This window comes from Camelus ferus, chromosome 16 (assembly GCF_009834535.1).
Source record: "Camelus ferus isolate YT-003-E chromosome 16, BCGSAC_Cfer_1.0, whole genome shotgun sequence".
Taxonomy (NCBI): Eukaryota; Metazoa; Chordata; class Mammalia; order Artiodactyla; family Camelidae; genus Camelus; species Camelus ferus.
In genome coordinates this window covers 17,685,884-17,709,257 of record NC_045711.1, presented here as the reverse complement: position 1 = coordinate 17,709,257, position 23,374 = coordinate 17,685,884, and the positions used below count along the sequence as shown (strand labels likewise).

General features: G+C 51.5%; 2 protein-coding genes across 33 annotated transcripts in view; one reads left to right on the top strand and one right to left on the bottom strand.

Moving 5' to 3' along the window:
* Positions 1-22,941, top strand: part of TTC19 (tetratricopeptide repeat domain 19) — a 37,388-nt gene extending 14,447 nt beyond the window's left edge. For 6 of the 15 annotated variants that reach the window (XM_032498906.1, XM_032498896.1, XM_032498903.1 and 3 more), the window contains 5 exons: positions 7,058-7,212; positions 8,562-8,724; positions 9,219-12,271; positions 13,070-13,179; positions 15,817-16,520. In XM_032498906.1, the coding sequence (XP_032354797.1) occupies positions 7,058-7,212; positions 8,562-8,724; positions 9,219-9,352 (452 nt within the window). In that variant the 3' untranslated portion in view covers positions 9,353-12,271; positions 13,070-13,179; positions 15,817-16,520. The other 9 variants (XM_032498902.1, XM_032498901.1, XM_032498900.1 and 6 more) reach the window with 9 other exon arrangements.
* The window catches only part of NCOR1 (nuclear receptor corepressor 1), a 134,373-nt gene continuing 123,333 nt past the window's right edge, over positions 12,335-23,374 (bottom strand). For 15 of the 18 annotated variants that reach the window (XM_032498876.1, XM_032498884.1, XM_032498885.1 and 12 more), the window contains 6 exons: positions 21,580-21,726; positions 19,920-20,062; positions 16,360-16,413; positions 15,854-16,075; positions 13,867-14,043; positions 13,181-13,368 (listed from right to left, as the gene is read on the bottom strand). In XM_032498876.1, the coding sequence (XP_032354767.1) occupies positions 13,181-13,368; positions 13,867-14,043; positions 15,854-16,075; positions 16,360-16,413; positions 19,920-20,062; positions 21,580-21,726 (931 nt within the window). Of the gene's footprint in view, positions 13,369-13,866; positions 14,044-15,853; positions 16,076-16,359; positions 16,414-19,919; positions 20,063-21,579; positions 21,727-23,374 lie in introns of all 18 variants that reach the window. The other 3 variants (XM_032498877.1, XM_032498879.1, XM_032498883.1) reach the window with 2 other exon arrangements.

Genomic DNA, 23,374 nt, shown 5'->3' with positions numbered 1-23,374 from the left:
GAAGCCAAGTTATTTAACTCGTTTAGTGGACAGCACGTCTTCTCCTGCCTGGCAACTGTGTAGACGTCGGAAGTTTTTTAGTGCAAGGTTAGGGGATGAGTCTGTGAATTCTGTGGTCTGTGGGGAGCCTTCGTGTGTAGGACCCCCCGTGAGCTCGCGCACCTTAGATCTCTGCGCGGTTCGTCCTCGCGGTGGTCTTTGGTTCTGCTTCGACGGCGTCACTCGTCTCCGTGTTGGCCTCTCTCTTCTCTGTCCTATAAGATAGATGTGCTCCCTCCACCCTCAGTTTTCCCATCTGTATTTTGGGAGTGTTTCCGGTGTGGTGTGTATTCCACATTACTGACTTATTCAGAAAAGTGAGTTCTGTGCTTTTCTTCTGGTGGCTTTTAAAATTTTTATTTATTATTATTTTTAAGATTTCAACCAAAAATAAAGTGCGGAGACTAACAAACACTGTGTCCTCCCCCTCACCTTTGCCAGGTCTGTTTTACCGTATGTGCTTCAGATGATGATTTTTTTTCCCCTAAATTTAAGCCCCTCCTCGATATAACTCCTAATTCTGAATTTGGTTTTGGTCTTTATGGTTCTTATGCCGATTTATTGTGTGTGTATCAGTAAACAGCTGGACTGACATAGTTTCCAGCTTCCCATGAGTTTCGGTGTCATACTTTACAGCTGTCTCTGCAGTGCATTTTCACTCATGATGTTGTTGAGGTTTATCCTTGTTGACACGTAAAGCATCAGTTTTTTTGTTTTTGTTTTTGTTTTGTTTTGTTTTGTTTTTAGCACAAGGGCCCTTTTTGCCTGCCAAGCTTCTGGGTTGCATCTGTCCAGAAGGGGTGACGTCCTCTAATGAGTGCCCTGGGTGGACTTGCTGGGAAGCAGCGATTCCCACTGGTAGTGTTCCGCTGCGTGCATGCACTCCTCCTGCCGCTGGACGAGGACGGAGGTTCTGCGTGTTCTGCGGTGGAAACAGTGCCTTTTGAACATTCCTGGACCTATGTCTCAGCACACGTGCGGGCTGTGCCCTGGGGGTGGGCCTAGGAGGGGGTTGCTGGGTGCGGATCCGAGGGGTTACCAGGTTGCTTGTCAGCGTGCTTCTGCCAGCTTACATTCTCACTGTGTCAGCGTTCTTGTTGCTCTGTATCTTTGTTGTTACTGGACTTAAATTTTTGGCTGGTCTGGTGGGTGGGAAATGGAACATCATTACGGCTTCAGTGTGTGTTCCTCTGATTTCTAGTGAGATACAGAACGTCTTCTCATGTATTTATTGGCCATTCAGATTTCCTGTTCTGAAAATTGTCTCTTTATATCCTTTGCCTTTTTTTTTAATCTCCCCTGCCAAGAAGGGGGAAATTAGGTTTACTTTTATATTTTTAGAGGAGGTGCCGGAGATTGAACCCAGGACCTTGTATATGCCAAGCTTGTGGTCTGTTACTTGAGTTATATCCGCCCCCCACCTTTGCTTTGTTTTCTGTATGTTGGTCTTTTTGTTAATGATTCGTGAGAGCTCTTAATGTATCCGAGCACCGTATATTTTGTTGGCTGTATTGTTTCTTTGTGGCCTCGCTTTTCACTGCGGGGCATTTGACAGACGTTGAATGACTAATTCCATTGAATGTAATAGAATCTTTTGATATTTTATAGTTTGTACTTTCTGCATCTTGTTTAATAAAATCCTTTAATACTCTCCAGTAGAAAGACAGTCTTTTCTGAGTATTTGGCTTTTTCATTCAGTCTTCAGTTACCTGGAGTTTATTTTTAATGCGGTGTGCGGTGGTGGTAGGACTGCTCCTCGAGCCCAGGTGTCAGCGCGGGCCCGTCCCCCGCCATCCTTTCCTCGCTGGTTTGCGATGCCGTCTCTGTTGAGCTGGCAGAAGTCCATGGAGCACCGTGCTGTTGCTTCTGCAATTAAAATTAACTTTTGCTTTCATCTTGTTTTCTTCACATGTGGTTGAGTGCCTTTGTGTTTCTCATTTTCTTTATTTTTGTATGTCCACTCCTTCAGCCAGGAAGTACTGACTGAGCGGCTGTCACACACCAGGCTCATGACCAGGCAGATCACAGCTGTGATGAAACACGGTCGCTGCCTCGCGCAGCTCCGTTTCTAGTGGAGGAAAAACACAGTAAACACGATCCACTCAGTTATCATCTGTCCATAGATGATTCAGGGCTGTGCAGAGGGTTTATGAGGAAATACGTGTATAGGGGATGTACTGGGCACCGCGGTATTTTACCGAGGGGTCGGGAGAGGCCCAGCTGGGGAGAAGCCTGAAGAACAGGAGGGAGCAGGCCGCGCGGCCAGCTCTGAGGGGAGGCGCTCACGGGCAGAGCGGGGCCAGCGCCCGGCCCCGCTTAGCGTGCAGTCTGGGGTTGCTCTGCTGTCAGAGGTTCCTGAGGGCAAGGCCCTCTTGTCGTCTGCTGGGTCTCGTTTCGGATGCATCCTCACGCTTAGTAATTTGGGGTTGTAAATTCACTTTCGGTAGGGTTTTAGGAATGAGTTCCTAGCAGAGTTTTCTTTGTTCCACATCCGGTCCAAGCCTAACTGGACCGTGTAAATGTAGGCCTCAAACTGCACGTGGCGCAGGCCTGTGAGACGGATTTCCATGCAGTCATTTCCCCCCCAGCTCCTGGCTTGGCCATCAAGGCTTCACGTGCAAGCCAGTGGTGATCACCCTGGCTTTATGCTGGGGCTTTAGATCTGTCCTCTGTTCCCACTTGTGGGTCAGAGATCACTCCCCCTGCCCCCGCCCCCGCCCCCAGCCAGACTGCACTGCCGCAGGGTCAGCTGCGCTTTCCACTTTGGGTTTAGCTGACGCCAGATTTCGGCCCTTGGGACCGCCGTCTCCCGGGACCTCAGCTGTGCATGTGAAAGGATGTTATGATTTATCTAACATTGGAAGCAGAAGGGTTTTCAGACTATCAGTCATACAATTGGAACCAGAAGCTCCTTCCATTAATACCAGTACTGGTCTCAGGGAAGGCTGATGGGGTAACCGGTTAGCTAGTGGGATTCCTCTTAGCAGAAATTCTAGGGTGTTCCTGGAACATGGGTGGCAAATGCCTTTGGTCTGAAGACCCTGTGGGCTTTCCTAGATGATTATTGGTGCTGGGAGGGTGAGCTAGATGCTTGCTGCTCGAGTTTTCCTAAGTTAGAGATGTGCTTTCTCTTATTGATGGAGAATCCCTTTCTCTGGTTTGTAAGTGCCTGTCATGGTTCCAGTGCCTTACCAGAGTCCATTTATTTATTTATTTACTTACTTACTTACTTGTGTTTGTAATTGAGGTGTAATCAGTTTACAGTGTTGTGTCAATTTCTGGTGTAGAGCACGATTCTTCAGTCATACATGAACATACATATATTCATTTTCATGTTTTTCACCGTAAGCTACTGCAAGATATTGAATGTATTTCCCTGTGCTATACAGTATAAACTTGTTTATTTTATATATACCAGTCAGTATCTGCAAATTCAAACTCCCAGTTTATCCCTTCCCACCCCTCCTCCTTCCTGGCAACCACAAGTCTGTATTGTATGTCTGTGAGTCTGTTTCTGTTCTCTGTATAAGTTCATTTGTCTTTTTTTTTTTTTTTTTTTTTTTAAGACTCCACATATGAGTGATCTCTTACAGGTATTTTTCTTTTTCTTTCTGGCTTACCTCACTTAGAATGACATTCTCCAGGGCCATCCATGTTGCTGCAAATGGCATTATTTTATCATTTTTAATGGCCTGAGTAGTATTCCACTGTATAAATATACCACAACTTCTTTATCCAGCCATCTGTTGATGGACATTTAGGCTGTTTCCATGTCTTGGCTGTTGTAAATAGTGCTGCCATGAACATTGGGGTGCCGGTGTCCGTTCCAATTTGAGTTTTCATCTCTTCTAGTATACGGGGAGTGGGATTGCTGGGTCATATGGTAAGTCTACTCCTAGTCTTTTGAGGAACCTCCATACTGTTTTCCACAGTGGCTGCACTAAACTGCGTTCCCATCAGCAGTGTAGGAGGGCTCCCTACCAGATTCCTTTTAGTCCGCGTTCATGCAGCCTGTCTGATACACTGACGCAGCAAGCACACCGGCCATTCGTGGTGCTCCTGGAATCAGGGCTGCTCGGTCATCTCCTTAGCACATCCGAGAGTTCCGTTTGCTGATGTTTTTAGTGAAAACTTCTGTAATGAACCTTGTTTCATAGACTGATTTTAAGTAGCTCATCCTTTTCTCTTCGAAATAATTTGTGAAAAAGAATTATTCATAATTAAAGCTCGAAGAAGTAAGTGTGCCCTCCCCCCCTTCAGATTCAGATAGCGCCTGAGGGGAAGCTCTGTTCGAACAGCCCCAGTTTAGTTCTCAGCTGGTTTTGGCTGATTGTTCTTGTCTAATTTCTAGCAGTTTTTATATGAATACTTAAGGAACCATGTTTTGTTGCTTGTTAGAGAAGGAACTCTTTGGGGAACTTTATTAAAGGTACGTGTGGACCTTTCTTTCCACTTGTTGGAGTGCTGAAGGTTTTGTTGTGGAATCTACTTCTCCCTTGGTCCTGTTTTTAGAGAAGTATATTAAAAATATTTCCATTTTTCATGTTACTGTGATTAGAATGTGCTGTGAATTTAAAACGTATTTTCTTGTTAACGGTGAAAAAATATTGCAGCTGTAATTTTACCTCATTAATTATTCGTTCTAAGACTTAGCCTCACCATCCTTCTATTCTAGTTAATTTCCATTAGTGATAGCAGGGGTGAGAATTTTCCACCAGAATTACTTGTCAATTGATTCTTGTACTTTTGAATTACAGTATTAAATATATTTTCTAATTGTAAAATGTAAAAAGAGTGTACTTTTTTAAAATGTAGAAACATTTAAAGAGAATACAAGTTCCAGAAACACAGGTCGGCGGTCTTTTTTGAAACTTACGGCTTCCATGATTGGAAAGATTATTTTATACATTGTTTTGTGATATTTTTGCTATATGGTAAACGTTTTTGTCTTTAAATGTTCTCAGAACATGGATTTTAGTGGCTGGGATTTTAAATCTGTTACAGATTACCTTCTTGGACGTTTTTTGTCCTTGAAGAGACAGCTCCGTCTCCTTGTTAACTGGGTGTGTCTTCATTGCATCATCTCACGGCAGTGTGCATCCTAAACCGCTGCTTGATGCGGCGTCTTCACATGTGGTGTTTATTTGGTGCAATCTTACGTTTTGCTTTTTTATATTGGTTATATTTATCCATAATTTTTATTTACATTTTTTGAAAATAGATTTGTAAGGTGATCTGTTGGAAACCACTCCTCATTTGATTTTAAGAAAATGGTTATGATTTACTTTGTTTACATAACTAGGCCAAAGTAAGCCTTAAGGCCTTTGGGTCTGTGCTTGAAGAAGAGTTGGGTGTGGGCCTTTTTCACCATCTGTTGTCATGTCAGTAGACGTTTCCATTTGCCCTGCTTTGTTTATTAGACTGTGACTTTGGTAACTGGTCACACTGCTGTCCTCTGGTGACATGGTCTTTAAGTTCTGTGTGCTATTTGTAAGTCTTCTGGAATTTTGACGGTGTGGAAAGAAAGGGATTTGATATGAATGACACGAGTGACACGCTGGTGCCTGAGCCCGTCTGAACGCCTTCACTCGGGCGGCTGATAGTTTTGTCACTTGGTTATCAGAGGAAGCCTTTTTTCAAGTCCTTTATGAAACATTGACCTGGGCTGCTGGCAGATCCCTTTGATCTGCTGTCACCCTTTCCACGTTGTGGGTGTCGTCCCTGCAGGGGCTTGCGGGTGCAGCTTGCTGATACTGGCTTCTGGGTCTCTTCCTCGAGTTCTTCCGTGGCAGGAGGTGTTTCAAGTTTGTTCTGCTTCAGACGTTGTGTGGTCAGTCGTGTAAGGTGTTGAGAGGTGTGACATTGTTGCAGCCTTTATTACTACTCTTCAAAAAAGTGGATTAACTGTTCTTTAGGTGTGGCTTGTGACTTTCCACTTTAGGGTTAAGTGTTCTCTGGTTTCTTTCTGCGTTGCCTTTTCTGCATTGTAAACCTTTTTCATCATCCCTGGACTTTGTCCTTAACTATTCGTCTTTGAGTTTGTCACCTGTTTCTGGTAAATATTATTAGTTTCAAACTAAAAATAATTCTACGTTTTAATCTGCATGTAGGTGCAGTCTTAAAATGTAGGGAAAAGTTGGTGATTTAATTGTATGTTGCAAAATTGTAACAAAATTGATTTATAAGAAATACATATTTTGTTATTCACATGAGCTGAACATATTTCTCACATGTATGTCTGTCCACAGTTCCTGCCTCCCAGCTCCTCAAACCCTTGGGATTTTTTTAAGAGTTGAGCGTGATAAAGGCCTTTTTGTTAGGTTAACGAGGTGGCCTGGAAAGCACCTGAGGATGGGGGCTGGTTGCCAGCGGACTGTGATTTAATCAGTCGTGCCTTTGTAATGAGGCCTTGAAAAAACCCAGGGTTGTACTGGGGAGCTGCTGGGCCGGGGGCGTGTGGAGGTGCGGGGGCCCCGGGCCTCCCTCCTGTCTGGCTCTTCCTGAGTCATGGCCTTTAGTGACTGGTCATCTGGTAACCTGCGAGCTGCTCTAGCAAATTAATTAAACCTGAGAGAGCGGGTCGTAGGACCTCCTGATCTGTAACCAGTCGATCAGAAGCACAGCTAACGGCCTGGCCCTGCGGATGGTGTCTGTAGTTGGGGGGGGTGGGGGGTGCAGCCCTGGAGGGCTGAGCCCTTAGCCTGTGGAACCTCTGGGCGGGCAGTGTCGGAATTTAGCTGAGTTCTTGGATGCCTTGCTGGTGCTGACTGCCCACTGGTATAGAAGCACCCGCTTCCCAGCACACACAGTTGGGTCTCGAACCAGCTCAGACGTCAGCCCGCCCGTCACCTCTGACAACGAGGCTGAGGGCAGGAGTGAGTGGCGGGAGGTGGCAGGCAGTGTGGGCCCTGTGCTGCTCAGTCACATGTGGGCTTGGCAACTGGGGGTGGCCGGGTGGGGCGGCCAGTCCTCCCTGTCGCACTTGTTACGTCCCAGCAGTGCTCTGTGTCCTCCTTAGTGGAAGAGAAGGCCGACACCCAGCTCCTCCTCGGCATGTGCTTAGACGCCTGCGCGCGCTACCTGCTGCTCTCCGAGCGGCCGTCGCGGGCACAGAGGATGTACGAGAGAGCCCTGCAGATTTCTGAAGAAATCCTAGGAGAAAGACACCCGCAGGTAAGGGAGGGGAACAGGAGGGCTGGGAAACAAAGGTTTCAGAAGTTGGGGGGTTGAGCTGGGAAGAGGTGAGCCGCGGCGGCCCCGGTGCATCAGCTCCTCGGCCGTCCGCTCCTGTCTGACCCCCTCCCCGCAGCTGCTTTCACAAAGAGTCTGAGGCCGCGGGTCAGCCGCTGGGTCTGCCCGGTGTGTTTCATGTGAGGATTGGTTTGCACAGCACAGTACTTTGGAAAACCGGATCTTTTGAAGATCTTGTGAGAACAGGGTGACATTTGAAGATCCTCACCTCCTGAGCCCCACAGGCAGAGTGCGGGGGGAGGCAGGAGAGAGGAGGCGACTGTGTGAAGCAAAATGAAAAGCATCCTGTGGGAGCGCAGCACAGCACGCAGCGCGCACTGCACTGAGGCCGTCTCTCTGTGTCCCTCCTCTATCAGATTAAGTTCTCAGGAGTGAGGAATGGCTTTTGTGAAACCTCGGAGGGGCTGGTGCGCGGGGCAGGCCCCTGGGCTACGAGTTGTCTTCAAGGGGATTCAGCGCGAGACTCCATAAAGGGGCAACAGCGCTGAGGAAGAGCAGGTACAGAGTCCAAGTCCCCAAGGCCTGGAACCCGGGCCTAAGGCATGGCTTCCGAGGAGGGCGGTCAGGCCTGCTGCGCTCAGTGCCAGAACTGTAACATTCCGTGGGAATCTTCCTAAAAGCAGTGATGTGCTGCTTCTGGGTGAGCCTCAGGGTCACCACGGGAACGCCGTCACCGGCAGGCTCTGGAGGCGGCTCCGAGGGCCTGGCCTGAGTGCGGCGGGGCTGTGCTCTGCAGCTCCTTGCTGCTGCCTTCCGCCTGGGGCTTCTGCTTTGACAGCTGGGCTAGTCAGCAGCACTCACCCTGCTCCCTAGTCTGCAGGTTTGTCGCGTGGCAGAGGGTGGAGCTGATGCGTCCGCTGTGCAGTGTGAGGACCACGTCGCTGGTGGAGGCCGGCGTCCCTCCCTCAGCTTCTGTGGGATGCTCAGAGGGATGAAATCTTCCGTGTCTGTTCAGTTTGTCAGACTCCAAGTTAACGTTAGATCTGTGTAGGTGTTTTTTGTTTTTTTTAAAATTTTTTTATTGATCTATAATCATTTTACAATGCTGTGTCAAATTCCAGTGTAGAGCACAATTTTTCAGTCATACATGAATATATATATATTCATTGTCACATTTTTTTCTCTGTGAGCTCCCATAAGATCTTGTGTGTATTTCCCTGTGCTATACGGTATAATCTTGTTCATCTGTTCTACAATTTTGAAATCCCATCTATCCCTTCGTGTAGGTGTTTTTTAAAGAAGCAGCTGTCTGGTTTTCTTCTTTTGTCTAGACCATTGTGCTGATGAGTGACCTGGCGACCACCCTGGATGCGCAGGGCCGCTTTGACGAGGCCTGTGTTCACGCACAGAGGGCGTCGGATCTGGCGAGGCAGATGGAGCATCCTGAGCTTCATGTGCTGCTCAGTAATCTGGCTGCAGTCCTCATGCACAGAGGTGGGGGGCAAGGGCATGGGCCCCATGGCTTTAGGGCGGGTGTCGCTGGATATGGAGACCTGGGAAGTGGCGTCCAGGGAGCACAGGGGGCCGTGAGGACGGCACAGCCCGGGGCGCGTCTGTAGTCCCGTGCTAGCCTGTGAAACACCAAGGTCACGGACATTCAGCAGCAGTCGTTAGCGCCTGAGTTCTGTATGCTTTACACAGCGCGCTCAAGAGGCTGGTGTGATGGGCTGTGCCGGGCTGCTCAGGGCCTCACCTGTGCTCGGAAACCTGGAGTGACGGTCTCTCCTCCACGTGCCACCGTCTGGGAGGTCCCGGCTGGTGGGGTTGCAGCTGCCCCAAGCCAGCCTGTCGGGTGGGACAGGCGAGGCCGCAGAGGCCTCCCGCGGGGAACTGGGTCTGCGCTGCCACCCGGGCTCTCTCTGGAGTCTCTCAGGATCACTTTGAAAACATGCAGCTTCTCCTCCCCCCTCGTCTCCGGGTGATTTCAGAACAATACGCACAAGCAAGAGAGCTCTACCAGGAAGCCCTGAAGCGAGCGGAGCTGCGGAGAGATGAGCTTTCCGCCCAGCACATCAGGGAGGAGCTGGCCGAGCTGGCGAGGAAGAGCAGGCGTCTGCCGTAGTCTCCGCAGGCCCCAGGCCGCCCCCGTGGTAACAGCTGGGACTCCAGGCTCCGGGCACCCAGATCAGCGGCTTCAGTCCTTGGTCCTTGACACTCAGGTTCCCTCAGCGTGGTCCTGGGGAGGACGAGCTGTGCGCACTGCTACTCTTGTTTTTTAGAGAAAACTTTGACCCCCAACTGGTTTTGCTTCTAAGGGTGGGTGTCAGTTGGTGCTTGCAGTTGGGGCCCGCGGTTGGTGGGGTGCTGGCCCGCCTGACTGCAGGCGAAGGGGGCGGGTCAGCCAGGCATCTCGCTGGAGGTTCAGTCCATTGATTGGCTGCCATCTCTTCTCTGACGTTATCAATACCTGGCAGACCAGCGCTCCCTGCCTTGTGCCCAGGGGGACTATGGTGAGTTACCTTGTCTTCTAGTCTGTCTCGTGAAGCCCAGGGTGGGGTTTGATGCAGAAAGGAGGGCAGATGGTATCTTGGCTTGCTGCCAGAGTGAGGTTTTAAAGTGGGAATTAGCACTTGAAAGTGTAGCGCCTGTTTGATTTTATAAATGAGTCAGCCATCGGTTTCTGTGAAGGTCTGGGTATATACAACCGTGAGATGAGAGCCTCCTGCTGCCCGTCTCTGAGCACCCGCTTCTCCACCCCTCGGCCACGTGCCGTCTTCGGAGTGTGCTGCCCGGGCTGCACCCCAAACCTCTGTCTCAGACTGGAGCCCTCGGGCTGTGAGCCCCACCCCCCACCCATAATCCCGACACGCGGTCCCCTGACCTGGGCCAGGCCCTGGCTGTCTGGGTTCAGGTCTCAGTGTCCTCCTGTGTGAAGGAAGGAGCAGGTGTGATCCTCTCTCGGCCGTGGGGGGTGGATCTGGCTGACGGCCTGAAGTAGACAGGCTGCTGTGCGGAGAGGCCTTTAGCCCACTGCCTCAGAGGATGTGCGGTGTAGAAACGCAGGTGCATAGACGTCTTCACCCCAGCAGGTTTGTGGCCCCCCTGGGTACCACGAAGGGGCGCTGTTACTGCTCGGATGCCGGTGGGGGTGTGAGTGGGAGGGAGAAGCTGGTATTCCTGGTTCCTGTGTACATACTGGAAGAATCTTTTTATAATAAACTGGAGACTCCACAGCCATACTGGACGTATTCCATCTTTGAGTTTTTCATGAAAAATAAGTAAAAATAAAATACAGGGATTAGATTAAAACCAGTCTCTTACATTTTGCAGATGTAGTTTCTTCCCGCTTTGCCTGACCCAGCTAAGTCCTTCACTCGAGTCTAGGAGAGAAGCTGTAGCTCAGACTGAGTTTCAGGAGAGCCCAGTCTTAATTTATTGGTGATTTAAAAAAATTGTCAACTACTCACCTTCTGCGTTGAGGATGTTTTTTGCCGTTTTGCAACTGTAGGAGTTACTGAGAGTGAGGTGTTTTTTTTTCACTCCAGGTTTTATTGAATTTTTGGCTCACGGTCCCAGGGCTGGAAGAACTGTAGGTGTTTTCAGAAAGACAGCTGCTGCGCGTGGCGCTCGCTGCACTGCTGTGCGGGCAGCAGGACGAGGACTGACCCTGTACTGACTGCTCTGAATTCAGAGGTGGATTGTGAAAAGTAGTGTACATTTTTGAACTGTTTCACTAGAGCTTTCAGGGCGTAAATGTTTTAAGATAGGATCCCCCAGCATACCAAAGCTCAGGCATTATGAATCTTCTCATAAACGTGCGCTGGAAATTGGCTGTCAGGACGCTTCTGTGCACGGTATGGGGAAGACGTTAACTTAGTTCTGGGCGCTAAAAAAAAAAGACCCACTGGTGAGGCTGTAGCTTCAGGACACAGCCTGCAGAGTCACGCCCCAGGTCACAGCTGACCTAGCCAGGCCCTCGTCGCGCTCGGCGCCGTGCAGGGCGTTTCGGGCCTCCACGACCAGATGGCCTGCTCCCCAGATGCACCAGGTGAGCGTTCTGTTCTGCCGTCGTCCGCAACTGAAACGTGACAGTGGATTTCTCTCCCCCTTCTGGGATCTCCTCTGGGTGACAGCAGTGAAGGCAGACATACTGATGATGAGGGGTGAGTAGCTCACAGCTGCTCCCTTTCCCTTTGGGGTCCTCGAGTGGAGCTGCTCAGGGGGCATGACTGTGACACTAGTCATAGAAAAACAGCATCTCTTTGGGACAGCTGACAATGTAAATTATTAAAATCTGTAACAGTACCAGTATCTAAAATAAATTCAACAGAAAACTTAAGTTACTGTTTTTAGTTCACATTAAAACGTTATGTGTGTGTATATATATTTGTCATACCAGCTTTCCAGGTGGCAGGCTTCTGGTGGCTGCACCTGATCTGAAGCTTACTTTGAGGACCTTGAGCACAGGAGAGTGCAGCAGAGTGACAGGAGCGAGGGGCCTGCGCGTGAAACGGGTGTGGGCTTACGGCCCTGTCTTAGGTGCTCATTTAGCTACGTGGGCAAAGTCCTGAGCCTGCATCCTCACCTGCAAACCGGGACGAGGGGTCTCCTCACGCCAGAGGCGGTGCTGTGTTGGTGGAGGCTTGCGTGCACTTGTTTAAAAGCTTAAGGGTCTGTAAAGTGCCCTGGAGACCTCCACCCCTGCAAAGCAGGAGCGTCCGTACGCTACAGGAGGAGGCTCCAATGCTGTGCCTAAGTTGTATGGAAAAAATTTAAATTCAGTAAGCAGTTACTAATGAAGGGTGACTGATCCTCTAATACTGTAATTAGTTTAAAATTCAGTGTTTTAAACTATTTGAAAACATTTGACAAGAAACTCTTGCCCACAAGGAATCAACATGAGAGTGAACGCTGGCTGGCGCCGTGGCGGGGAAGGACCAGGAGCCCGCAGGACACGCACAAAGCCGACCTACGACACCGAGACTCTAGGCGGACTGCAGTCTTCCAGCTCCACTGATACTGTACGCCCAACTGGAGAAAAGTAAGTTTTTCCTTTGTGATCTGAGACACCGCAAGCCTTAAATCACAAATAATCTACCGTAGCTACTGACAGGGCAGTCAGGTTTATTTTGAAACAGAAGCTTTGTTGGGCTGCATCAGATGCAGGAGAAAAAGAATACGGGGTGTGGTTAATTACCAGTGTGCATCACAGTGAGGTAAGCCTTTAAAACGTTAAAAACTGAACTATAACATACCCATGCAGTACTGTTTTTTCAGTGCTACTAATTTAAAAAAATTAAAGCCTGCACTGTAAATTTACAATATGGCAGAATTTTGTTTCTCCTTTTGACCCTAATGTTAATGTACAGATTTTAAGACAGGGTCTGTGTTAAAAATCTAAACATTTCCACAAGATTTTAAACATCGCTGGGAATCTTGAGTTTAGAGGAAACAGAATCGGGTAAAAGTACAATGCCCGTGACAGCCAGCAGCTTGTGGCTGGGCTGCGTGAGGTTGTTGAGAAGGCAAGGTCATTAAAAAGACAGTCGAGAAGGTTTAAAAAATCACCTCCAAAGGTGATGCGCTGATTGGAACGTAAGTACACAGACGCTGCGGCAAGGGGAGACACTGCAAAAAGGTCCTCTATTTACAGAAGAGTGATTTAAAGACACGGTTTTCTTTACAAACAGACGTAGGAAACAGGAGTTGTCTGCTTTTTAAAAACTCTACATTTCAACCAACCACTATTATAATCCACTGAAATGCCTGCGTCAGGGCAGCTTCCCCCACATTTGACTCCAAATACATTTCCATTCTGCCCTCTTCACCCGTGGTCCAGGCTCTCCTGACACGTCTCTGGGCACGAGTCCTAGGAGGGCAGGCTTCCGACCCGCAGCGTGAGAGGAGCCGGCCAGGAACTCGAGCTCCCTCCCCGACGCCAGCCCGCAGGTCAGTCGTCGCTGTCGGACAGCGTCTCGTACTGCGCGGAGAGCAGCGGGGCGGGCTCACGCTCCCAGACGCGGCTCTGCTGGTGCGGCGCGGCGGGGCTGGCGGCGGCGGGCGCGCAGGCCAGGGGCGCGGGCGGCGTGCTGCTGAGCATGCGCATGGTCAGCGGGTTGTAGGGGAACTGCGTGGAGCCTGCGGAGGGAGAGGGACAGGCGGGCGTCAGGGGCCCGGGCTGAGCGCAGCGCCCAGGGGCCGGATCACCAGTAAGCAAGTGGCTATGGGGGGGGAGGGGGGGTGGCACCAGGTCCAGAACCAGGCATCTCTCTGCAGAATCTTTAATAAGAGAGTCTGGTAACACCAAGAACTCCTTCGCTCTTCAAAAAAAATGCTGTACACGATCTCGGGCCAGGTTCCCAGGAGTTCAGCAGGTCCCGGGCAGACTCAGGGGAGCAGGCACCTAACGACAGCGCTGCTGCCCGCCGCACAGGGTTCTGGAAAGCCGCCTGCAGCCTCAGAAGCCCCTAAAGGCGGGGAGCATGCCACGCCATGAACTGTCTAGTCATTCCTTCCCTGAGGGGTTTGAGATCTTTTCAGGAAAGTGGAACCTATTATGATACTGTAATGGAAACAGCTTTCTGGACAGAGCTGCTGATCTCAGAAGCGCCCGCCGCCTCTAGCAGAGCGCCTTACCTGTGGAGGAGGGCCTGTCCTCCCAGGCCCACCCCGGCGTCTGCCTGTGGTAATCCCCTTCTGAGTGCACAGAGGACACGGACGAGGGCCGCTCAGTTCCTAAGTAGCCTTGCCCAGGGATGGGAGACTTAGATTTCCTGCTGTTTGACTTGCTGATCAGCTTTGGTTTGCAAACTCCTAAAAGTGAAAGAAATGGTTAATTATCGATACATAGTAATTGCTCTCAACTTTCAGACTTACCAAAAATGCTGATGGTTATATAGCTAATGCTGAGTGAAACAGGCGGAACGGAAACAGTACCAAGTACCATCCTCACAGTCTCCTTCCCCAGCAATTTAGAGAGAAGCGGGTAGGAGCTAACACACCACCCCAAGGAAACAGTATTTAAAGGGAAAGTAACTGCAGAATGGAAGCCCCTGCCTGGCTCTGCTTGGTAAATCCTGGCGGCCCTTGGGCTTCTCCAGGCTGTTGAGCTGGTAACCTGATCAGTAATTCGCAGGGGTGGGAAGCCCAGACTGGGCTCCAGGGCGTAACGTTAGAGACCTCAGGAGAGATTAGAGCCCGGGTCACAGAAAAAGGGACAGAAGGCAACTTCTACCCTCTGACTACCTGGACAGAGGAGGAATGCAACCCCTGGAGGGTGAAGAGAGCAGCACAGAGAACGGGGGCAGGTGCTTCACACGCTGGAGGCAAAGCTCAGAACACACAAAGCCAGGTCAGAAAAGAAGTTAACAGGTAACCAAAAAGAACTGAGAAAAAGGTGTAGGAAACAAAATACAGCAAGGATCAGGACAGATATGCCAAAAAGGGAATTATTAGGGCAAAGGGAAAACCTGACAGTAGAGCACCAGAAAGAGGTCACAGTGACTCAGAAAGGAACTGACGTGCGGGGACAAAGACTTCAGCAAAAAGGTAATTGTGTTTCTGAAGCGGAGGCCCCAAAATCAGAGTTAAGAGAACGTCTGGTAGGACATCTCCCTGAGCGCAGTGTCAGCGCCCGCCTGTGACAGGGAACCTGGTGTCTCAGGATATGGGCAGAGCCTTCTAGTGAGAAAAGCCAGGTGTGAGAACCCTGCCACAAAGAAATGCCGTAAGATTACACAAACGGCTGTGATCGTGTAAGTCACCTGTACTGTCACTGTAACACACACACACACGCCTAAAAGCAGTAAAAATCAGTGGAAGAGAATGGCTCACTTTTTAGACCAGGAAGTAAATTCACACTGTCCTAAAATCCATACATATAGGTAACAAGCCTCTAGTCTCTCTAAATCTTGTTGTTGGGAGGGTGTGGCTCAACGGTAGAGCACGCGGTCCTGGTTCAATCCCCAGCACCTCCATTCCCCTCCCCCACAAAAAAACCTTTTTAAAAGGGGGAATGCTTTAATATTTTTAACCTCAGTGAGATCTTTGTATCACTGACCATAACAGGAAATAATGAAATGTATCTGACCTCTATAGATAATCAACAGAGTGCAGCTTCTCAAAAGATTAAGAAAAGATTACATATAAAGCTTAGAGTCATGGTGGTGTGGCCTGCTTTTAATAGGGTACATAAAACGACCTCATTCCAACAAGCTGTCTGTTCATATAAGCAGGAACCCCAGCGTTCTAGAGGATCTGACCCGAAGGGTGTTTTTCCTTTTTTCTATGGCTTAAAATCCTTTTATACTGAGCTTGTCATTTTTACTACAGTAGTTGCCACTTTCACTCAGAAGCCAAACAGGAAGTTGCACTTGTACATGTGTGCATACAGGTAAGGACTAGATGCAAACAAAAGAACTGGTGTGCTGGGGGGTGACGTTCTGGGTAAGAATTTTCATCCCTTTTAATTTCACATAACTAACGTGTCTGACTCCAGTTACTTGAAACCTTCCATGACTCTGAGCACATAAATGACATGGCTCAGTGATACCTCAGAGCTTGGGCTATAAATTGGCTTTTTCTTAGGAGACAGGGCAGAAGAGCATGAAAACGAAGACTTCACCTGAGTGAGGTGACAGGTCCCCTTCCTCCCTCCGGGCCTCACCACCGGTCACAACCGGGGTGCTGGCCCCACCAGGCACGATGCCCACGGGCTGGGACATGACGACCCCGTGATCCTCAACTTTGTCGTCAAAGCTCCCCATGAGCGCCTTCCGGATGATGTCCTCCAGCCCGAGGTTGCTGGCGGGGTCCGCAAAGGAGTGGCCCCGGGAGCTCACCGCGCCTGCAAGAGACCAGCCGGCCTGTTCCCGAGGGCGGCTCGGGGAAACTTAATCTCTCTCTGCTGATCAGTCTCCCACCTGTGTCTCTTCCCCTCAGCTCCCTGGTGTCCACACTGTGCTTCAGTGGTTTTCATTCTGTTGGTTCGTTTACCTTTTCAACAAGTATTTTACCTCCGTTCACTCTTCACTGCTAGTGACGGAGCAGGTCCCCCCCCCCCCCCCCCCAGCCAGTGCTCACTTCCTGTTTGTCGGACTGACTCCTGGCAGGCAGTGTCTTGAATCTTACCTGAGGTGGTGACTGCGGGCAGATTAAAGATCTCGGTTCCTGGCTGAGCAGCTGCTGTATTTAAACAAACATTCACGTTAACTAAGATGTAATAATCACATACATCGAAAGAGATAGTCTCAAAAAAAAACTTACAATAAAATTAACCTCATTTTCCACCATCTCAACTTTATCTTCACCTTAACGGGTGAAAATAGAGTTTTTTTTTTAAGGGAAATCAACTAATAAAAAATCACATGAGGTAGGGAAATCAGAACGGGAGTGATCCAGCCTTGGAGGGAAAGGAGCTTTGTGGTGCTGGAGAAACACCTAGGAACAAGCTGCCCTCAGAAGAGGGTCCCAGGAGGACCCTGGGAATAATCCTGACTTGTGATGAGAACAGGCAGAGAGAGAGGCCTCTGAACAGCACAAAAACGACCACGGGTCCCTGAAAACTGTTCTCATGTTCCTGGGAGGAGACAGTCTGCCTGCTGGTTCCTTTCATTCCTGCTAACTGTGCCATGTGTAACCTGGGTGCTACCGATAAAGCACTGTGCCAGGGACAGGAGGACCTGGGGGACACAACCAGTGTCCCCAGCTTGATGCTGCGAGCTGGAATGAGAAAGAATACGGGAAGGAAGTGGTGGCTAAGCGGACGGTGACCAGAGCAGAGCACGCAGCTGGGGGGAGGCCCCGGGAGAGAGGCTCTGCCCTGGAGGATGGTGTCCGTGAAGACGGCCAGGGCCGGGCGCAGAAGCAGACTCTCCGGCAGGGAAGGCCGCCGGGAGGCTCAGGAAGAACCACGCGGTGGGGACCACGGTACACGCTCATGGAAACGCGGTAAAGAAACAACCTGAACCAGCCTTGCCGTCACCACCAAAGCGGGTGGGATAGGATTCACTCACTTCACAAATACTGAGTGACAATTAGAATAAAATCACCTTACTGATCAAAAATGGTCAGATGAAGGCAATTTCCCACAGCGCAGCTGGCGACGAAACTAGGGCACTGTAAACGCCCTGGCTCCCTACGTTCCCGCAGGGCTGCGACCCCCGCCCTGAGCAAGCCCTCCAGGTGACCGCCGCGCCGCGTACGGAGGTCCCAGGGCCCTCGGTTCAAAGCAGATGGCAGCCGTGGGGGAGAACGTGGGTTCACTCGGCGGAGGGAAGACGGGGGTTCAGAGGTTCTGGGGCTGCTGGGAAGGGGCGGTAGGAGGCGGAGGTGCCACCCGGGAGCAAGCCCAGGGACAGGGCTCCCGAGGGGCGGAGGGACCGCCAACGGAGCCACCCGCGGTCGACAGCGAGGAAGCTGTGCGCACAGCCAGGGCAAGCGCTCGTTTCTAGACTTCTAAGGAGCCAGTAAGACACTGAGGAAGAAACAAGGCCTGCGAAGGTCTCTAGGCAGAGCTTGGCAGAAAAAGCTGAACTCCAGACAGAAGTCTGGGAGTCTCCAGCACACACGCTGAGCCCCAGAGTGGAGGAGACAACAGGGAAAACGGACGTCCCAGAAAAGAGCCAGGGAGGCAGGACTGAGCTGCTCAGGAGACAGAACAGCCACAGAAGTGGGGGGGGGGGGGGGAAGAGGAGAAAGCAGGGCCTGGAGGGTGAGGAGAGTTTCTGTAAGAGGGACAGGGTTCACAGCCGCGGGGATGGCGCGAATGGAGATGGAGGCGCCGAGAGAAGCTGCCGAGGGCCTAGATCCCCAGGTCTGCTTCCTGGGGGGAGCCCAGCATGCCTGGGGCCCCACGAGCCGCTGGTCCCTCAATACTGTTCCTTAAGTGTCCTTTTCCACAATCAGAGTTCTTGTAATTAAAAAAATCCCGGATGAAACAAGTTTTGTTAGCACTTACGAAGGCATTAATAAGGTTTACCTCTGTTAGTCAGACCCTTGTTTCATTCTACACTTTCAGAGAGTAGGGGACCCAACACAGCACCTGCTCAGGAATGACTGAGCCGATGGAAGACCGAGCTGCCTAAAGACAATGGAGAACGTTAGGCGAGAGGAGAAAACTGTACAAGCGGCTGCTTCAGGTCATACGTGGCACTTTTCTCGTCAAGGAGGATTTTTTATGGCGAGACAGACCAGAGGGCGTGTACGCCCCGCACAAAAGTGAGACCTTAACAACCCCGTGCGCCTCGATGCTTCCTCCCTGGGTTCAGAGAGAATCTCAGTGTCACCACGTGTCTGTTGGTGAAACCGAGAAGCTGCTGGTAACAGATGAAACCACTGAACACGAGACAGAAAAAAGTCCCGGTAATGTTTTTAAAAAGAAGAAGAAAGGGTCTGCAAGCCTGATGGCAGCTCAGAGCGCGCTGGTGTTTAAAAGGAGCATCCAGCAGCCGAGAGCTGGGATGGGGACACTGACACGTGACACTGGGCTCCTCCTTTTCCCCTGGGTCCTTCAGCCTTCGTGTGTCACCACGTGTCACAGATCCAAACACACATCCACACGGCGTTTTATAGCTGGCAGACTTAGGAGTCCTTTCTGCTGCAGAAGCAAGCAGACTGTGGGACACCCAGGTCCCTGCAGGGCATCCCGCAAAGCCTCTGGCTCCCGGACAGACCGCAGGAAGCCTGGGTGACGGGGGCGGGGAGGCAGGGGAGAGCGAGCTGAAAACAGCACAAGGAAGGGTCCAGGGAGCGCGTGCAAGTCCAGCCTCGGGAAGGGCGTGGTGCCGGAGCCCCTGGCTGTGCCCCAGCGCCGACAGCAGGACCCGGAAGGCGCGGGCTGCGCAGCTGGAAGCCCTGCGTCGGAAGCCCCACCCCACGACCCACTAGGTGAGTGACTGGCAGCTGCTGTCCTCAAACCGCCGCTCCAAGTCTCTGTTTCCTCATCAGCAACAGAGGTATGCGGGTCATTGTGAGGCTAAACCTTCCGTCCAGACTTAGAACGGTGCCTGGTGCGGGGCCAGGGCCACAGATATGACTGCCCATGCCAGTCTGCCCTGGACGGCGGGCTGAGATCCAGAGAGACCCCGACAGGGTGGGGGCACCAGCGAGCACAGGCCGCCCTGGCCCTCGCCCGGAGGGGCCCACGGGAGAGCCGACACCCGGTGCTCGGGCTGCCAGAAAACCCTGCTGCGGCCTTGGACTCCCTCGCCGTGATGAGTTTGGGATAGATCATACCGCGCTACTCAGAGAGGCTACGCCAAATAAAACGACTTCAGTGGAGAACAAGTGGGGGTAGGGGTGCCCAGAAGCAGGCCACCTGATGAACGGCTGGTGGGTGGGGGTTTGTAGAGAGAGGCAGGCTCGAAAGGCACGCCTGGTCTTCAGGGAGCCAAGAAAGCCTGCCAGACGGACGAAGACCAGTGCGTGAACACTGCGGAGAGCCGGCCCAGCCCCACAGAGGAAGACGGTCCCGCCGAGCCAGCACTCACTCGGGGACAAGACGGGCAGCTCCGGAAGGCTGCGAGGGCTCGGCCTACCGGGAAGTCCCGTGTGCCGGGGACGTCGGGGCAGGAACTCTGCGGCCAGACGCCGAGAAGAGCCTTCAAACCCGGAGACCGCCTGGGAGGCAGCCTGGGGACAGCACCACTAATGCGTGTTTACGGGCGGCTCACGAAAGAAGTCCCACTTACCCATATCAGAGTCACCTCCACCAGAGGAGTTCAACTTACGAAAAATCTCCTGCTTCTTTGATTTAACCATGGGTGACGTGTTTTCGAGCTTGGTGAAGAATGAAGGCAAATAGCTGATACTCCCCGGGGAGCGGGAATCGTTCCTGTCGGAACAGGAATGCGCGTTACCACCATGCTGTCTGGCCAGTGCTCGCGACAGTCCCCGAGCGGCCGGGAACGCGACCCCATCCCATCCCCAGCTTATGTCTGCGCTCACAGAGCTAAGGAGCAGCGTGTGACTGTAAGCCAGTCAGTGCGTCACGTAGAAGGACACGGCCAAACACTTTAGCAGCCAAGGTGGAGCAACGCACTCCATCTTCCCAGGCGGGAAGGGCGATTCCCCAACAGAGAAGCAGCGAGCAGCGTGGGGAGGGGCCGGGGAAGCTCGGGCAGCTCCCCGGGCCCTTGCAGCCTGCGCCACAGCGTGAACGCTGGCTTTTTACGGTTGCTGCGTTAAGTGGGAACTATTTCACTAACAGCGTTACTTTGACTAATAGCACAACTGTTTGCTACTTGCCTATGAAGAAGCAAAGCACTCACACCTACGCCATCAACAGTCAGCCCTGAACAGAGTAGCTGCCACGTAGAAATAAAACTGCCTATTGGTCAGAATCGTTTCAGGCCACCTGCCCAATGAGCTGAGTTTCATGTCAAGGGTTTCATATTTCATTGGTACCTTCCAACACTAACATACTTGAAAAAACAAGTTTTCGCTAACGGCTCAAGACCACCCAGGGTCCAGCCAGAGCCAGACGGTAACGGAGAGCAGAGGGAAGGGCGCTCACAGCCGAACCTGGCCACGGGGACTCGTGCGTCGTGCAAACACGAAGACACAGCCCGCATCCCAGACAGACAGAGGAGGCAGCAGGAATGTAAGGCACAGTCCCCGTTCTCAGAAAGCTCACAAACTTGGGGGAACCCTGTAAATGTGTAATTACATTTAACGTCATCCCCTTTCCAAAAATGGTTTCTTCCTCGTTTCACTGCAGGCACCAATACCTATTTGGTTGCCTATGAATCGAACAGTAAGTGAACCACTCTCCACAAGCTGCAGGAGACACACCAACTGCCTCAAGGAGGGAGACAGACCTTGGCCTAAAGCCGGACTCTCCCTCCCGCTGCCTCCGATCACAGCGGGGCCTGGAGTCACCCCCGAGCAGCAGTGACGGTGCAGGAAGTGGGGTGAGTGGGCCTGGCCACACCCGGACACAGTGCTTGACTCCACTGGAGGTGTGGGCAGAGCACTAGGCAGCGGGCCGGGCAGGGGCCAAATCAAAGGTGTCTAAACCAAGCGGGACAAAGCCTGGTTCCCAGGGCAAGCAGCTTCAGGGCCAGAAACCGGTAGGAGAAAGCATGTGAGGCAGCCCGGCCGCAGCGCCCACTCGCCGTGCAGAGCCGCTCAGGTGCCGGTTCAGCAACCACACGGACGAAGGTTTTAAAGAAAAAAAAAAGATCTAGGACTTGATTTCAAGAAGAATGGTGAACAGTTACTTCCTATAACCTACGTAAATAGGGTATGTTACAGGTTTTTCATTAAAATCCACAGCAATAGATCACTAGGGAAACAGACAAAATGAGCCTCCTGATCCACGACGTCAGCACGGGAAAGCGGGGCGCTCACCTCTGCTCGGCGGGCTCAGGCCCCCGCGGGGCCAGCAGCAGCACTCCCTCCTGCTTCTCGTGCACGGCCGGGCCCTGCGGCGGGGAGATGGGCTCGTAGGGATCCGAAGAGATGTGACTCCTCTCTGGGGACTTCCCAGGCCTGAGGCTGGAACACAGAAAACATGAGACCGCATCCCTAGGGCTCCCCACGGCCAACCCCAAACAGAAACCAATTAACTCATCACTTAGTCGGCCACGTGTATCGGAGCAAAGCCACCTCAGACACTCCCCAGCCCCTGGTATCAAAAAAAAGGTCTGTTGCTGTGGCTTTGTCCACGCCTGCCTGCAGACTGGGGAGTCGCATGGCAAACGCTGCCAGGGACAGGCCCAGCCCACAGAAGGTGGCCAGCCCTCCCCTGGGCCACCTACTCCAGGAAGCCCTCGAGGGTTTTCCTGCTGATTTTGAGCGAGGACCGACCCAGGTATTTCCCCAGTAAGTTAGGAGATAAAGGACCTGAGGACCAAACGGAAACCTGTCAGGTGTCAGGTGACCTGCTTTTATTACTATCACAGTTCAGTATAACTACACATACTATGTGTCATTTGCTCCCCAGTAAGCCCCATCCAGTTCTCAGGGGGCCATTTTTCCTTTAGTTCTTTGGTGGTTCCCGCAAACTGACCTGAATAATCCATCTCACACCTTTCTTGATTTCTCGAACTTGAAGCCAGACCGTCAGTTCCCTCCGTGGACGAGGGAAACTGCCTGCCTTCTCCATGTTGTTGCGTGCTTTATTTTAACCTCTCGTTTGTCCACACGGCATCCTCAGCCATTTTCATGGGATTTCTGTTCTAGAACTCTAGGAAAGTGCCTCTGTGTTTTGTTCACAGATTGAAAAGTCAGTTGATGGTGTCTGAACACCACTATTGATTGTGTGAACATTTTAAACTATAAAACCAGGTAATATGACTAAAACCAGTGAAAGCAATGTAGCATTCCTCACTGAGATGCACAGGTGCGGCGGTGCAGAAACTACAAGTGAAAAAGTCCGACGGACTTTCTTTGCATCAGTGCCATCGGTCGCTCAGAACCTCCGGCCTGTGCTTCGACGGCTCGGCCGCACAGCCAGCTCTCTCTCCGCCTCCGGTAACTGGGCTCTTTGTTTTTGCTGGTAAAAGACAATGTGTTTTCATCTCATCCTTAAGATCATCCAGCTTCCTGAAATTATGATGGCCGAGATTCGCTTCAAAATAATCCAGTTTGAGGGTGGGGCGAAGGGGCTACAAAGAAACAGAACTGGCCCCGAGCTGATGAGACCGGGCTGCAGCCGGGCTCTGGTGTGTTTGCAAAATCCCACAATAAAGTTTTATGTTTTCTCCCTCAGATGAGCACCATTCGGCTTCTTAAACTCACTGTTCTTACTTCTTTATGTTCTTTGCTAACTGAGGGGCCGGTACGAGGCTGGAGAACCACCTCAGCTGCAAACGCCCCTTCCCGTGCTCTGAGTTAACGGCTTCACTGCCTGGTGCCTCCATCCACCGCAACCTCCACGTATTCACCAGTCTCTGACCTGCTGGTCCCCTATCTTGTTCTCAGCACTGTTTGCATTTTAGGAATGTCTGTGCTGCTCTGTCAGTTAACACATGCCAACAGTCAGGCTACCACCCTCAACAACCCTGCATTCAGCTTTTAAAAACCCAAGCACGGAGCACGAGGAAAGAGGATACACGCTTCCCCAGGCGGCCCTGCCGCACAAGGCCTGCTTCCTCTCTCCTGGCCTCGCTTTCGTGATTTAGTATCAGGTTCCTAAACATGC